Genomic DNA, 16,469 nt, shown 5'->3' with positions numbered 1-16,469 from the left:
CTCTTCTCAGTGTTTATGCCCTTCCACCAGAAGGCCCTGCTATCACTATCAATGACCTGGATGCAAGGTTCTCTGTGCAAATCTGGGTCAAGATAGCGAATCTTGAGTAAGATGTGTCGTTCACAAATGTACCTGAGTGGCAGGACTCTGGACAGTGGAGCTAGACGTTAAAATTTCACACATACAAAACCAATGGGCTTCCATGGGCGCCTCACCACGGTATTCACAACAATGTCATTTAAAAGTAATTGTAATACAAAGGGACAAGATTTCTGAAAAACAGCCACTATTTCCCCTCTGGCCAGCATCCTTCGGATCTACATTGCCTTGCTGTACAGAGGTTATATACTGTTGACAGTGTGAACCTGCTTTACAGAGTTCTTTATAAACTAAAATGCAGTTAATGCTCGTGAAGACTCTTCATTTTTCTTTTTACAATCACTTTTTGACGTCACCATGTGTTCAAGGAGACATTGTTTTAATACACTAAAGTCTACTACAAGATTCATTTGGAAGCTATTTTCACTTCATGGAAAAAAAATAAAATAAAGAACAGTATTGATAAAAGCAGGCATAATCCCGCAAAAGGACATAAACACAGGCATTAGCAATGTTACAAAAACACATGTACAGTGTTTTGAGACTCAACTTGCTATTGGTCAGTATTGACCTAGTTGACTTCTAACAATGTGATGGCTCTACCACTGCATTTAGTCCCACATCATTTGCTAAGTTGTTAGAGAGATAAAGGTTGTAGTTTTACAACCAAAGTGTGTACCAACTACCGCTCCCAGGTCACAAAATAACACTCACCGTATTCCAGCCAATGTTCACGTTGTATCCCCTTCCTCTGCCCTTCCCGACACGGTCTGCCGCCCCCTCGGGACCAGGCGGGTAGAATGCGCCGTGTTCATGGCGATGGAGGGAGATGTACAGCACAGATGGGTCCTCTTCAAGTATCCTCTGTGTGCCATTGCCGTGGTGAACGTCCCAGTCCACTATCAATACCCTGAAGAATGACAATTAGCCACACTATTCCAGCAAATATCTTCTCTATAATGGATTAATGACTTTGTAACAAAAAAAACCATCAAAACTCACAATCAGACTGACAAAATCTCATCAGTGATTATCAGATACATGAATGTGAAATCAAATTTACATTAACATAAAAGTTCTATCTCCTTCTGACGATATATGGACACGGAGATAAAATACAGGGCAAGTAAGTAAAAGCTACCTAGATCTGCAATGTTAACAGAAATGCCACCCATGCATGAATGCCACCAAAACTTGGACAAAACAGTTAATACAAACAATAATAAGTCAAGACCGATACTACTTGAAGGTTATATAGTTGGCCATCTTTTAAAGTATGTATGTACAATTGAAAATTCCTTGATGTTCTGGAAGTGACAAGATGGTGTTTCTCCTTGCATCTTTACTGTGATCATAATTTCATATTCCTTCAGACATACTGACCTCTTGACCCCATACTTGTTCTGAGCGTATCTGGAGGCAATGGCGACATTGTTGAAGAAGCAGAATCCTGCAATCACTGCACTATCAGCATGGTGGCCAGGAGGCCTTATGAAAAAATAAAACAAACAAACAAAGAGAAAGCAAAAATTCAGAACAAAAGAACGCACACACATGAGGGAGTAAAAGAAAGTAATCACAATCTACACAGCTTTTTGATGGCTTCATTAACCTAATACACATTGTGAAAAATATTTGAGACTTGTGCGATATCAACATATGTGCAAGAAAATGTAATACGTGACAAATTGAAGTGTGGGAGGTTTCTGTGAAGGCAATGTCCTGCAAGATTAAACAGCAGAGACACCCTTTGTAGTCTTAGCAGTACTGCTCCCAAATCTGAGGCTTTCAATATGAATATAAGAAATATCCACACGATGATATGAAGTGCACACGCTTCTGCTGTGAAGTACTTCACCAAGAAGTGTTATTGAAAACTATTGGTAGAAACTGAGTGCAAAGCAAGCATAAGAGTACCATAGATTCACGCATCACGAGGACAATATTGGTCAAACCATTAAAGTTACATAATAGTAAAAGCGGTTCCAGTGAAGCTGCTTGTGTAAGCTAATCATATGGTTTAAGTATTTAGCATAAGAAATAACCAAAAAAAAAAAACTCAAAACTTTTTGTCATACTACAGGGTAGAGAGAGACAACAAACTGGGGAAGGAATTGATATTCTGAATGCTATCAATGTGCATATGAAAGAAGAAGTAAATCAACAACTACAAAAACTAATAACACCAAAGGACAAGGACACTAAGAGTTTTAGTTTTCCAGTGATTCCATTGAACACTACACCATCTTATGTCATTCTGGTTCTGTTTCCCATTTTGAGAGATACAAGAGAGCTTATGAAATGTCTTGGAGGTGCTTTCCGAAACTAAGTATGAGTTTAGATCACCTACAGTTTCAATGACATTCATGTCTATGTCAAAGCATTTATTAATGGCAATGCAAAAACTGCGCAATATCAACTGGACATTTTCCCATGGTTATCAAAATCTTTGTAACTGGAGTAGCTTACCTTACGATACCAACTGCATTCAACACCTGTGACAGTGACAAGAAAAAAACTCTGACATGAGTAAATACACCAAAATGCCACCACACACAAGATTTCACTTCAAGAGTTCACTTCAAGGAGCCTGTCCATTTGAAATACAAATAAAACCCTTCATACATTCACTGTCAAGCGTCACGAGAAACAAGTTAACCCGTTGAGGACGAGTCCCGAGTATGCTCGCGCAGGTGTTTATGAGAAGTCCGTGTTGTAGCAAAATCAAACCGTCCTCAATGGGTTAATGGAGGAAGGCCTCGAAGGCAAATTGAAACAGCTATAATGCAGTCTAGATCACCAGGAGTGATTCAGATAGAAATTCAACATAAAAGGTGAAACATACATGTAGTTCTCAGGAGGTTGCAGAAACCATTGTTTTTGCTCTAAAATGGACACATGCGCATAAGAAATTTATGAAAATTTCAGTTAGGTAAAGACGAATGAATGAAGTATTACCCGAAGAAGTACGTTGACAGTATTGCAACCTGTGAGAATATCTGATTGTAGTTGCTACATAATATTGTTTTGATTACAAATTGGGCTTTTGCAGTAGGTCTTGTCAAGCAAAAGTGAATAGCACGCAGCATGTTAGGGAATACTACTGCTCGGGCACAATCGTTTTTTGTGCACATCACATTTTAACCTACCCACTACAAAAAATGAAAGTCTGAAGGCCATATGCAGTATATACTTCAATCACAGATATATACACAGTTGTATATATATTTTTTTCTTGTAATACACGTATGTCTCTCCTGTCTCCTTATCAGGCCTACAAGAAGAAAAAAGGAAAAAAAAAAGACTTCATGCACTCCTAATCCCGAAAGTTTCCATGATAGCTGCATATGAAATATTCCCTTTACAATTCTAATTCATACCTATAACCTACAACAATTTTTAAAAAAATAATTACTCCAATCAAAATGCATCAAGGTGTGACATTCTGTAACAAATAACTTCAATGGCTTCAATAACAACAATGAAAAAAAAAATCTCGAAAATGACAAGAATTCCATGGTCACATGTTTTAGTTGTTGTTGTTGTTTTGTTATTTCATGTCAATCCGGGACCTACTTGATTTGTCAAGACAGCATCCACAAGGTTGAGAACACAGCCTGCTGCAATCGATGCACAAAGATAGGTATCCTGGAGTGAAAACATATTAACAGGAGAAGAAAAGAAAACAACAAATGATTTGCATTTCTCAGTGAATTCCAATGAAGAAACTGAACATATTTCTCCATCGCTTGTCAACAAGCACGATACTGAGCATAAATGATTGAGAAATTGAAAGCAATAGTGTACTTCAAATACATGAGAATGTACACACAAACATGCATATCCACATATTATAGAGTTTTAGAGGAGTAGCCATGACTGTATGAAATACCACAAGAAATTTAGTGGAAAATGACAGGCACTGATATATGAAACTACCTATAATCATAATCGAGCAATCTAAAACTCAAGACAGTTCATGCAGAGAACTGACATCCACTGAACAGGTGTAATACATGTAGGTGCTCTGAGCACAACTTGCTGGCAACATATGCAACCACAGTGGGAAGACTAAATGGAAGATGTGGAGGAGGAGGAGGAGGAGGAGAAAAAGGAGGTGGAAGAAGAACAGGAGAAGGAGGAGGCAGAGGAAGAGGAGGAGATGGAGGAGGTGGAAGAGGCAAGGGGGAAGAAGATAAAAGAGGAAGAGGAGGAGAAGGAGAAGGAAGAGAAGGTGGAGGAGGAGGAGTAGAAGGATAAGAGGAGGAGGATTGAGGAGGAGGAGAAGGATGAGAGGAGGAGGACCGAGGAGGACCGAGGAGGATTGGGGAGAAGGGGGAGGAGGAGGGGGAGGAGAAGGGGAAGTAGGAGGAGGAACAGGAAGAGGAGGAACAGGATGAGGAGGAGGAAGAGGAGGTACAGGATGAAGTGAAGAGGAAGAGAGGGAGGAGGAGGAGGGAGGAGGAAGAGGAGGAGGAGAATCACGGAGGAGGAGAAGGAGGATCGAGGAGGAGGATCGAGGAGGAGGAGGAAGATTGGGGAGGAGGGGGAGGAGGAGGGGGAGGAGAAGGGGAAGGAGGAGGAGGAAGAGGGGGAACAGGATGAGGTGAAGAGGAAGAGAGGGAGGAGGAGGAGGAGGAGGAGGAAAAAGAGGAGGAGGAGGAAAAAGAGGAGGAAGAGGAGGAGGAAGAGGAGGAAAAAGAGGAGGAAGAGAAGGAGGAGGAGAACTTACGGGATGGAGATAAACATCTCTACTGTATTTGGATACATTGTGTTTGTGCTGTATGTCAATCAGTTCTCTAGCTGTGTGCTTGCTGGTCATCTTCACATTGTCAATCAGGATATCTCTGTGAGGAGAGACAAGATGAAACTGTGCATCCACCGTTCATCTCTGGACCAAGATTTCAACTACAGTTGCACTACATTGTATGCCCTCTTCTTAAGCAAGGCCCTATTGCTCCATAAATGTACAATATTCAAGTGTCTACAGCAATTAATGGTTATCAAAGTTAATACCAAAATAGACATTGTATCGACACCAAGGAAGAGCAATGGCAGGCAAGAGATTTCATCAATTTAGGGTTCATAAGGAAACTGAAAACCATTCAAAATCATTAAGTCATTGATAATTGCAAATTTCCAGCAAGGAGATGCCAGGAGATTGGCAGACTGAGGCACTTGTCTTTCTGATAAGTTTCAACAATTATTCTCATTATGCATTTGTGATATATTTTGACTGCTATCCAATTTGAATGCAATACATTTCAACCCTTTTTGAGAGGTCGGCGCCCTTGAAGTAAATGTATGGTTTCTAATATATTTCTCTCTTTTCAGAGAGGATCTTTCATTGATATGATCTTGAACATGTCAATATCTTGGTCAGCTATGTTCAAGTATGTGCCAATGGAAGTTAAGTGTATAATATGAATCAGTGCCCTATTCCTACGCATTTGTATTCATGCAACCAAAGGCCTCTCCAATTCTCTTCAGAATAATACGTACACCTACATTCAAACTCAAGGGTATTTCGGGATGCGATAGTTCATTACCAAGATTGATATCCTTGTTTATCTATTCCTTGACTTCAGCTTGCACAAATAATCCTGCTGTGACGTGAATGAGCTCACGCAAATGTGTTGCCAGATGGGATATTGAATTGATAAAAGCAGAGTGAATATCATAATGTTTACTTACAAGTGACATGTCCGAAGTTCCTCATCTGTCACCTTTCTCGACTGTGAGGGAAATAGAGGAGTGGAAAACATTTGAAATAAAAAGGACGAAGCAATATTTCTTTCCTACTGCATTCTTGTTTTTTACCAGCATCACGGTCTTTGTGATTAATACTCTGCTTACCGGGTATTCTAATTTGTTCATAACAGTTATAGATTAAATCTACAAAAGCAAATCTAACAGCTGCAATGTGTTTTTCAAGGAGAGAGCACTGGCTACATTGAAGGATATTAATGGTGTAGCAGCAATAATAGGCAAAGAAACCGACATTTCCAGCTTCGCAGACTTCATGATGCTGTATCATCAGCCCTTCAGTGGCTTCACGGGGTGGAACTTATTTCAATGGCTTCATGAACAAGAGACTGTGATAAGCTCCATCCTAATGGGCATCTGTATATTAGGCAATAACTTTAGCAGTTATTGTTTGCCTAGCTTAATTTAGACCATTGAGCAAAGGGTCCAGGGCCAAGATACCTGGACCAGACTACTAGCTTACCTTGAGCCTATGGCACCTGGCCACAAGACCATGCTCCTGGTGCTTGGCATAGATCCTGGATATCCTCTCAGGACGCTCTGGATGGTTGCTGTATTGGAGAGCCAGCCCAAATGAAATAGATCTCTGACTCCCATCCACAGCTTCTTACAATCAGGAAATCCCCATAAAGAATGGTTAGTAATGGTGACAGCAAGAGCTGGACTGAAATCACATTTCTAACATTCATTTAAATCTAGGTGTTCTATCCTTCTGTCCACAAAAGTATAGGTAGGACATAACACTCTGGTACATGTGAAAGCATACGTGCAATTGAAAAAAAGATAATTTTTGCTGCATCAGAACCATCAAAAGATCACACCTCTTACACATATTACTCTATCTCATTATCTATGGTCATCTTGTGATCAGATTCTACGATCAATACCCAAATTTCTTACATGTTAATTTGATTTGATTTCATTTTATTATTCCTTGTACAATGTACTACACCGTTTTACAATTCCTTATTTTCAACAATATCACAAAAACATTATAATACATACACATATGGTATCACACAGTATGGTTATTCCATAAATCTTTAAGATGTGCATTCCACATAATTATATACATCTCATCTGTAATATACTGTACATGCATTCAAATTTCCCTACAGAACAGCTGCCGACAATGAGCAAAGAGCTTGATTTCTGTTAACTGATGATACATAGCATTAATACAGTAAAACAAGGGGGTCCAACATGATGCTCATGGAAGAGAGGGAGAAGGAAAGAGAAAGAGAGAGAGAGAGAGAGAGAGAGATAGAGAGGTTAGAGGGGTGGTAGAAACTTTGAAACCTCCTGATACTAGTCTTTTTGGATCAACTCGGCATGCATACCTACGTACAAACATTTTTGCAGTGCGCGTAGCGTAGCGCGCGAGCAACACAATCCATCCATGCCATGCCAGCTCAATCGACAAAATGGCTGCTTCCAGTAGTGACCATGGTGAAATGGCTGACAACTATTCCCGTTTTGACCTTTCAAATGTGGCAGAATTGTTTGAATTCAACAAAGGAAATAACAGCAGAAACTCACAGAAGCAGATCAGGTACAGACTTTTTTGTGTGTTTCATAATTTTTGTAAGGAAATAAAAGCCGATTTTGATAATAATCTGGACATTGAAGCTGTTGAAGCCCTCAGGCCCAGGCCTACACTACCTTCTCTCCCAATTCTACACTGGCTGGAGCATGGAATCACACGGTGAATACATCTGTGATGTACTAGAGTGGACGTACAGCACGCTACATCCGAGAAAGACATTATCGCTCTTCTTTATGTTTGTTTGAATAGTGAGGTGCTAGGGAGTGATATAAAACAAATCTGTACAATGTCCTTCTTGGCTCTGGGAAATTAACTGTACCTTAGACAAGCCTCAGGGATGGTAAATTTGATATAAATTTACCCTCGAGAAAGTTACTAGTCATGCCTCTTCATTAACTCACACAAGCTTTTGCTGGACTCTCAAAAGGTATTGTATATATTTGTATACCATACAAGATGTCACTGCACATCATTACAGCAATTCGAAAGTACCAGTAAACACTTCAATTTAAAGCACAAAAACACAAACATATAGGCCCGAATTCACGAAGGTGGTACAAATGAAACCATGGTTTAAACCATGGACAAAAACCATGGAGCGCCAAGTGTCGCATGGAATATTTCGTTACGAAATCAGTCATTTCGTCGATGAAATGATTATTTTGTAACGAAATGGCAACATTTTGTAACTAAATGAACATTTCGTCCACGAATTGATAATTTCGTTAACAAAACTACCAATTTCATAACGAAATATTCTGTGCGACACTTGGCGCTCCATGGTTTTTGTCCATGGTTTAAACCACGGTTTCATTTGTACCACCTTTGTGAATTTGGGCCGTAAAGTCTACGTTGCCTCTTAGTATTACATCACAAAAAGGCCGGTGGCCTTGGCAGACGGGTCACCACGCCAGTATATGGGCAGCTATGAACTATTATGTTGGGTAATATCCTGCTATGGCTAGAAACAGGGCAATCTCCTCATGTTGGCATTTTCCTCTATGATAACAAATTCCCACTTCATCATAACCCCACACTGCTGGGTCTCTAAGAGCATGTGAACAACTTATAACTGACTGTTCATTTGATCATTCATTTTACATTGTACCTGATCATATCTGGCTTTGAACATGAAATAAGTAAAAATTACTTTCAAACATACAATGTATCTGTATATTGGCCAATATATATATGCAAATATCTTTAATCAGGACACTTACAATGCTTTGTGCAGCTTCATCTGCTCATCATACACCAGGCCAGTTCTGCATATGAGAAATTCAACAAGATCATGTGCTGCTACCACTGCGTGCGCCAATGTTGCAAGTACAAGGAACGATAAGTACTCCGTTGCTAAAGTATGACATTCAGGACTGCTCTTTGGCATGGCACACAAAGTACACTCATAAATACGAACAGATGACTGGGAGTATAATCATATCCTGAATAAGGTTCTTAACTCTTGATATACGGATACAGATTCAAATCAAACCCTTGTGTAAATTCTGTAGATTTCAGCCACTGCTGTGAAAGTGGTAATTTTCAGCCGAGTATGATTGCGCTGAGCTGGGTAAGATGAACTTTAATACATAAAGTGGAGTTTTGCAAGTCACAAATTTGTGGTTTACAGCATTTCATTTTTCAAAATCTGCCCAGATGGGAAAGTAACACACGTCAAAACCCTCTGCTGACATTTACACACAGTAAAATGCATTAGAGATAAGATTAATCTTTGACAAAACAAATGAATTGAAATAAATCAACACTTTATTTTGTATAGAAAGAGTAATATATACTAACACGTATCTCTTTAGGGTCTTTATTTTCCTTTTTTTATTTCCATGTGTGTGTCTGGAAGTGTTTAGCTAGAATTGAAATATCCTATGACGATGTGGTCTTTACCAGATCTTCATTTTCCCGTTGTATCCAGCTACTACACAATTGTATCTAAAGCTATGCAAGCACTGCCCTCTACATCTAATTCTCAAAGAGAGAGAAGGAGTATTTGCCCTGTACCTGTGAGGGGGTCTGGAGAGTGCGAGCTCCTTCTGAAGCCTGTCCCCTACTGCCCTCACTTCTGCTGTGGGGTCTGCAGCTCCGTTGCCTTCCCCACCCTGGGAAGGCTGGTCGTCGGGTGTGGTGCTGCTAACAGCTTCATTCTGGATCGGCTTCTTGCTTTCCAAGGGTTTAACTGTAGGGACAGAGAATTTCTATCACATGTTACATCTTGGCTTTTACACTTGTCATATTAACCATTAATGTAAGCTGTTGATATCGTTTGTTATTGTGATTAGGCCAAGTAAAAAAAGATAGTAGTTTCTCGTCCGGGTTTTTTGAGCAAGGCGATGAGGGAGGTCCTTACTATTTGATATCTTACTATTTTTTCGAGGATTGTCAAAATGAAAGTAATATGTGTTTCTCGTCGGGTAATTCTGAGAAAAGTAACGAGAAAGGGCTTTACTATTTTCTATATCCAATTTATGAAATGAAATATCACTCTGGTACATGTAGCTGTGTTCTGAGAGACCTGGGGGGCATTTCATGAAGAATTTTGGTCGGATATTTTTCTGACAAACTGTTACAAGCTATTGAAATCCTTGCATCAGGGGGGCATTTCATGAAGCGTTTTGTCAGATATTTCGTCTGACAAAATTTAAAAGCTACTGAAATCCTTGCATCTGATTGGCTGGGAGCAAATTTGTCCGACAAGTTGTCGGACAAAAATGCTTCATGAAATGCCCCCCAGGTCCCACGTGTATGTCTTGCCTGCACTCTGTGCATTTTCAAACAGATTATGTACCATACTTGAAATGAAACTTCATGCATGCAGAAATACATTTTTCCTTGACATCTGTAGTGGAAAGAAAAAGCAAATTTTGCTCTTTCTTTCCACTACAGATGTCAAGGAAAAATGACCATCTTAATACTGGTATTTAGTGTTGTAATGGCATTTCTGATACCAGTGTACTTGCAATTCTGATGTACTGTGCTATTTAGAATCAGGTATAAAACATGTCTTTCAACAAAGAATGTACGACTGAAATAAATTCCACGATATTCAAAACACTGCTTTATTCATCATTGGTGTTTGTGACTTTTTGTGTCCACACAGCTGGTATGTATCTGCATTTCTTCACAGTACAATTGTAACACATTTAACTGGAAACTGTTGTACAATTGCAGATGGATGTCAAAATGATACTGATATGGCATTATAGCATTAAACATTTAAAGATGTTTCTTCATGTTCTAAAAAGACATTTGAAAATCACTCATCATTTGGATGATGAATGATTGTATACCACACTACACAGATGATACGACTCACGGCCGTGTCCGTGAATTTACATCGTAAAGAAAAGTATCCCGCAGAAATACGAGACAAACCAGAATCCGTGGAAAAGTTATTTATTTTGTAGATACACCCATTTGATAATTCTACATTTGCTGGAAAAGCGCACTCATTTTCTCTTCAAAATAGAACAATAAATCGCCGTCAGCGATGCAACATTACAGAGCAGAGTGTACGGGCTTCTACACATTCGAATGTGTTCATGCTTGCGTGCAGACAGCTGACAGACCAGGGGATGGTACCGGTGACCGACCCTGGACAGCTACAGACACGCACACTTTGCCAATACGGTGTGGCACGGCCACTGCACCGGCACCGTACCTTCCGACACTGCACACACATGCACATACAATGTAGTCACAATGACATGAAAATGTAAACAAACTCGATCAATCCTCACAAGCATTTGTACAGTACAATTCATCCGCTTGAAATACGAGAAACGGGGAAAAATACGAACAATGCGCGAAATATGCATGGAATATCAGCGATTGATCGCAAAAAAAAATGTTGCCGCTATCGCGTTCACGACGTACCGAGTGCGCTGTACATCACAGCTAGCCCAGGCCCACGCCGGCGCCCATCCAACTACAGTTCGACTGCTTTGTGGGTCATTCCTTCTTGCCGAGCTCGCAGTGTGAAATGCATGCGTTATACTAACTGCGACCAGCAGCCCCAACGTACAACGTACAGTGTTGGGGCTGCGCCGTTTTGGCATCGATATTTTAATGTTGTACCAAACGGGTGCCGTTCCGGCGCTGTATTTCCTTAATTTTTCAACAAAAACTACTGGGAATACTTACATGGGTCGACTAAACCTAAATGATTCACATCGGCGACTGTTTGATGCATTTCATTGCTTATGATGCAGAAAATGCTGTCTTATAAGGCAAATATCTTCAGCTCACCGATGCTCACTAAAACTCACAATCACTTGCACATGCGCACACAATGCATTCAGTGCAGTGCATTGACAGCTGTATTACTCGCTACATGATGCATATTCACCGTGCGATGATGCATTATTCATATCCTTTTGCGTCCGTAACGTTGACGTCATTGTTTACGCATGCGTAGATGCGTACTGATGGATATACACGTTCAAAATAGCAGCAAAGCTCTCCACTAGGGCAGACCGCCTACTCCTAAAAAATATGGAAAATTATGCAGTTTCCAGATAAATTGGTGAGAAGGACCAGGCAATGGGGTAGTGTATATTTCATTTCATATTGTCACTGTGTTTATGATGGACATTTAGCCATGGTTTATTTGTGAAGTTGCCGTATATGTGGCAATAGGGAGTTGATCGTGATTCTCACTTGAACGAAACTGCGGGGTAGCCGCCAGGACCCCGCCGCAGAGCGGCGGGTCTCCGGGGCTAGCGTTATACATACCAGAAGCTACAGCTGTACTACAGCTAAGTAGAGGACGCAAGGCGTAATTAGAAATGAGACATCACGATTGGTAGGTGAATTGTCGATTTTCTTTTCGGCGGCCGAAAAAATAGTAAATATCAAAAAAGTCGATGCGGCAACTGAAAATCGATGCGGGCGGGGAGCGGGCTGGGACGAGAATTATGAATTTCTTGGTATTTTCAGCGCCATTTTGAAAATAGTAAATAGTAAAAAAATTGATGCGGCGGCCAAAATCGATGCGCGCGAGGACGAGAAACTGGTTTCTTTTTTTACTTGGCCTTACATGTTCTTTCAAGAATAGGTTCTTGCTCCTATCATCTAGTTTCCTGTGGGATAAAGCATTGCATCATACTACAGTATTAGTATTTCTATTCCACATTTGGTCTTTCCTAGTTTTCTGGTGAAACCGTCAAGAAACAACATGTCCTTTTTCAAAGTTTCAAGTTTAAATTAAGTCTCCCATGGATGTATGACTAAACTTTACTTATGACAATATAAGCACAACAGTAAAGCAGAATCGTTAGTATTTGCTAAAACTATTAAAAAATTGTTTGGATAAACATACCTTTTGTAGAACAAACACAAAGAAAGCATTTTTTTTAAACTGTTTATCTCTGATACAACGGATCCGAGTTGTGAAGGGGAAGGGGACAGCAGGCATGGAAATTGCATGAGCATCACTCTTACTAGCTACCAGACCATTGACAGAACTCACTGGTTTGATGTGTATTTTGCACATATTTTGACAAGATACTATAGCACAAACTGACACAATTTTGCATGAACGGGTATCCACTTCACATTAACGGATAGTTTTCAAACTCTGCTTTACCTTGGCACTGAAAGCAGTTCCAATACGGCTGGAGAGCCTTGATTACATTCAGCATGGTCTCACTAGCACTATGACACACACAAAAAATAAACAAACAAAAAAAAAGAGGGAAAGAAGACTCGTTAATGCATCTTTGCAGCATTAATGTAATGCTGTTCCAAAGCACTTCTGATTTAAAAATATGGAGTAATGATGACCAGTTTGATCACTGAAACCCTTTCTGTGCTTTGAGTGCTGATTGGCACAGACAACACATAGCATAGCACACACTGTCCAAAGTCCCTGCCTATTAAGATTAGATTGTTCAAATTCATCTCGGCAAGTGCCAGTGGCTGCCACACAGTTGCACACTATTTTGAGTACCAAGCAGGACAAGTTTACTCAAGATGCTTCCAACTCCGAAAGTGTATGATAGTCCCTTTTGTTCAGAAAGCTCAAAAATTATTGCAACCTGGGAAAATGCATGTAATGACTCTCCTTGACTGGTGTCTTGATAACAAATGAAAAATAGGCAGGGATATAAGGTGCAGGACTGGAAGCCTTCAACATCCCAATATTCATCCTACTCCTATTATCACCATCATAATCACCACCAGCTATCATTTTCACAATTCACCTGTGGTGTGAATGGCACAGAACTGCCCATGATGCTAATGCATATACATTACTGTATGCAGGGCTAGACACTAACTTTTTTCTATCTTTTTTTCTGGGGGCCCCCAAAAAATATGTATTGGCCCCCCCCAAAAAAAAAAAACAACAAACAAACAAACAAACAAAAGTAACAATCCATTTTGAATCGTAGATGCCAAATCAGGCAACCAAAAGATAAATTTGGTGGCCCGAAATAAATTTTCAGTGGTCCCCGGGCCACCAGGCCACCGCTACTGTCGAGCTCTGATATATGTTTGGGACACAAAATCTGCTCCTGCGACAATTAGTCTGGTCTCATTTTTTCAAAGGACTTGGGTTTAGAGTTGTGATTGGGTTTTAGGTTTAGTTTGACATGAGGATTAGGATTACGGAATAGGGTTATGTTTTGTTTGTGGGTAGAATTTATGCTGGGCTTCGCTTCCAGATATTTCATGGGAGCAACTGTCGCAGGAGCACGTCATCGAACCATGCGTATGAGTCCTACAAAAATCTGCAAAAAACACAGGTCAGTCTATCTTTTTTGTACTTTCTGTTTTGGTTTCTATGTTCTTGTATTTGCAGAGCTTTTTTTGTGATGCATATCCATTAAACAATGAACAAGGATGTAATATTACAGGAGGCAGACCATCATAAACATCTCAGAAATCATATTTCTTCCATTATCATGCCAAAATGACAAAAGAAGACTGAACTGAAATTACAAACTAAAGAAGAATTGACTGTTGTATGCGAGGAAAGCGGAGGGAGAACTCTCTGGGTCACTCCTGCTCTCACCTATCACAGACACCCTTCAGTGGGGGCAAAGCTGGGCATTCATCCCCCAGCAGGGCCTCCACACACCAGGCCATAGATTCCCCCAGGGAGTCGAGACAGTAGCCACCCTCCTGGCCGAGCACCACACGCCCCTCGGCTAGACTCATCAGTTCGCGGGTCAGGTGGGCGAAGCAGGCCGGACTGACTGCCATCTCACCCTGTGTGGTCACCAGTAATTGAAAGAAGACTTTGATAATCAAATATCACACTACAGTGCATGCAAATGAAAACAAGAGATTAACCTAGCAAATTCTGCATGAACCCCTATATTTCCTCTGCATCTAAACTGTGATCTACTCTTGCTACATGGTTGAAATACGAAAGTACAGATAAATTCTTATAGACTCTAATACACGGTGACCTACAAAAAGTATAAGCTTACAGCTGATAAAGCTATTGTACAACATGAAGACCAACTTCTATAGGGCAGGCATTCTTTGAAATGAAAAATTATTACACTTTCAATTTGTATGATACATACATTTGATAGTTTTCTTCTCTTTTAGGATTTCTCTGCATCTCCAATACAAATACATCCTGGTCTGTAACTTACCTCGTTGTATTTACCAGGTCAACAGCAAATATGTTGTTTCGCACAAAAGGATTTAGGAATGCATGGCTAGTTACAGAATTTGTTAGGATACCACAAACAAAACATTCCCAAAGCGCAATGAAATATAACCTTGCCTGCAGTTTTACTGCTAGCAAAGAAACTATGAACATCAGCTGCAATTATATTTTTCACAACACTAACACACAGTGAAGCTAGAATGGGGATGATTACAATGTAAACACTTGACAGAATCTGGAACATAGAAAATTTGGGGACTTTTACAGGATCACAACATCCCATCTTGATTGCTTAGCTTTTCATTAATCTGTGCTGTGATATTTGCCACATCTACACACTAATCAAATATCAGGAAAGCTTGGGATTTTTTGAATGTGCACGTGCTATTACACAGAAAATATATAACCAAATAACCTGAATGATTTAAGACAAAAAAGAAAGAAATATACAGACAAAAAAAAAATCAGTCTTCATCATACCTTGGGATCATTGATGGCACTATCAAAACCAGCACTGACCAGAATGAGCTGAGGGTTGAACTGTACAGGGCAAAGTAACAGAAGCATCACATATCACCTAGTGTATATGAACTTCTAAACACCAGTTGAACAAGATATTTGTGATTGACCCATTTTGTCCTGCGTTGTAAGGTTGCCAACATTCTTACATCAAAACCACGGAGGTTCTATAAGCCAGCTTGGGGGAAGCACTGTTAGGTTACATGCATCTCCATAGGCAGCAGTATCTAAAATCAAGGAGGCTCTCATATTTTCCTAGGATGTAATGAAATTGCTAAGTTTTTAGGCAGCCTCCTGAAAAATCACGCAGACTTAGAAACTCCAATGTTAGTTGTTTTTTTTTTCTCTCTCTCTCTTTATTTCTGTCTAATCCATAGTTCTTTTTCATAGCATGGGGGTGATAATCTGAGAACAAAATTGTTTTTCATCTGTCTTTACCCTCACAAATTATGGACAACTTTAACTAGTATCCACATGCACATTTAATGTCTGGACTACAATGTTTGCCAAACTACATATGGACAGTTTGAATTTGCATCACAACAAGCTACCAACACTTTTTTTTTTTCTCTCCTGGCTACGAACCATCTTGATTTCACATATACCTAATAATTATCATACTTCTTCTGTCATTGGAACATATTGATAGAACAGGGATAAAGACATGACAACAACAATCAATAACTTTATCCTGGATAGAAACACTGTATAGAGATCTTGAAAACTACAGTAATTGAAAAGAGAACTTTTTTTTCAAATCAACATGATCATGAAAAAAAAAAAGACATCAAAGTGAAGACAAAAATAAAACATCACAGTGAAATATTGAATGACACACATTCTGGATAATAGAAAGTCTTAAACATCCATTGTTCTGTTGCTCTGCTTGACAGTCTGATTTTC

The 16,469-nt window shown here is 39.8% G+C and overlaps 1 protein-coding gene and 1 long non-coding RNA gene across 2 annotated transcripts in view; both read right to left on the bottom strand.

Moving 5' to 3' along the window:
- Positions 1 to 1,481: 1,481 nt before the first annotated feature.
- On the bottom strand, positions 1,482 to 3,728 carry LOC139708249 (uncharacterized). The gene is made up of 3 exons (XR_011709331.1): positions 3,676 to 3,728; positions 2,569 to 2,594; positions 1,482 to 1,587 (listed from the first exon to the last, which is right to left on the bottom strand). It is a non-coding gene; the product is annotated as an uncharacterized lncRNA (long non-coding RNA).
- A 2,061-nt stretch (positions 3,729 to 5,789) lies between these two features.
- The window catches only part of LOC139708239 (histone deacetylase 6-like), a 29,893-nt gene continuing 19,213 nt past the window's right edge, over positions 5,790 to 16,469 (bottom strand). Inside the window, exons 16-22 of the mRNA XM_071620209.1 lie at positions 15,528 to 15,587; positions 14,439 to 14,635; positions 13,011 to 13,078; positions 9,428 to 9,602; positions 8,632 to 8,676; positions 6,329 to 6,416; positions 5,790 to 5,834 (exon numbers count right to left, since the gene is read on the bottom strand). Of these exons, the coding sequence (XP_071476310.1) occupies positions 5,790 to 5,834; positions 6,329 to 6,416; positions 8,632 to 8,676; positions 9,428 to 9,602; positions 13,011 to 13,078; positions 14,439 to 14,635; positions 15,528 to 15,587 (678 nt within the window). The remainder of the gene's footprint in view (positions 5,835 to 6,328; positions 6,417 to 8,631; positions 8,677 to 9,427; positions 9,603 to 13,010; positions 13,079 to 14,438; positions 14,636 to 15,527; positions 15,588 to 16,469) is intronic.

The sequence above is a fragment of the Diadema antillarum genome, unplaced genomic scaffold (genome assembly GCF_040938485.1).
Source record: "Diadema antillarum isolate AM-2024a unplaced genomic scaffold, OU_Dant_1.0 seq00001321_RagTag, whole genome shotgun sequence".
NCBI classification, from domain to species: domain Eukaryota; kingdom Metazoa; phylum Echinodermata; class Echinoidea; order Diadematoida; family Diadematidae; genus Diadema; species Diadema antillarum.
The sequence above is the reverse complement of the archived record's forward strand: the minus strand, read 5'-3'. Positions and strand labels throughout refer to the sequence as shown.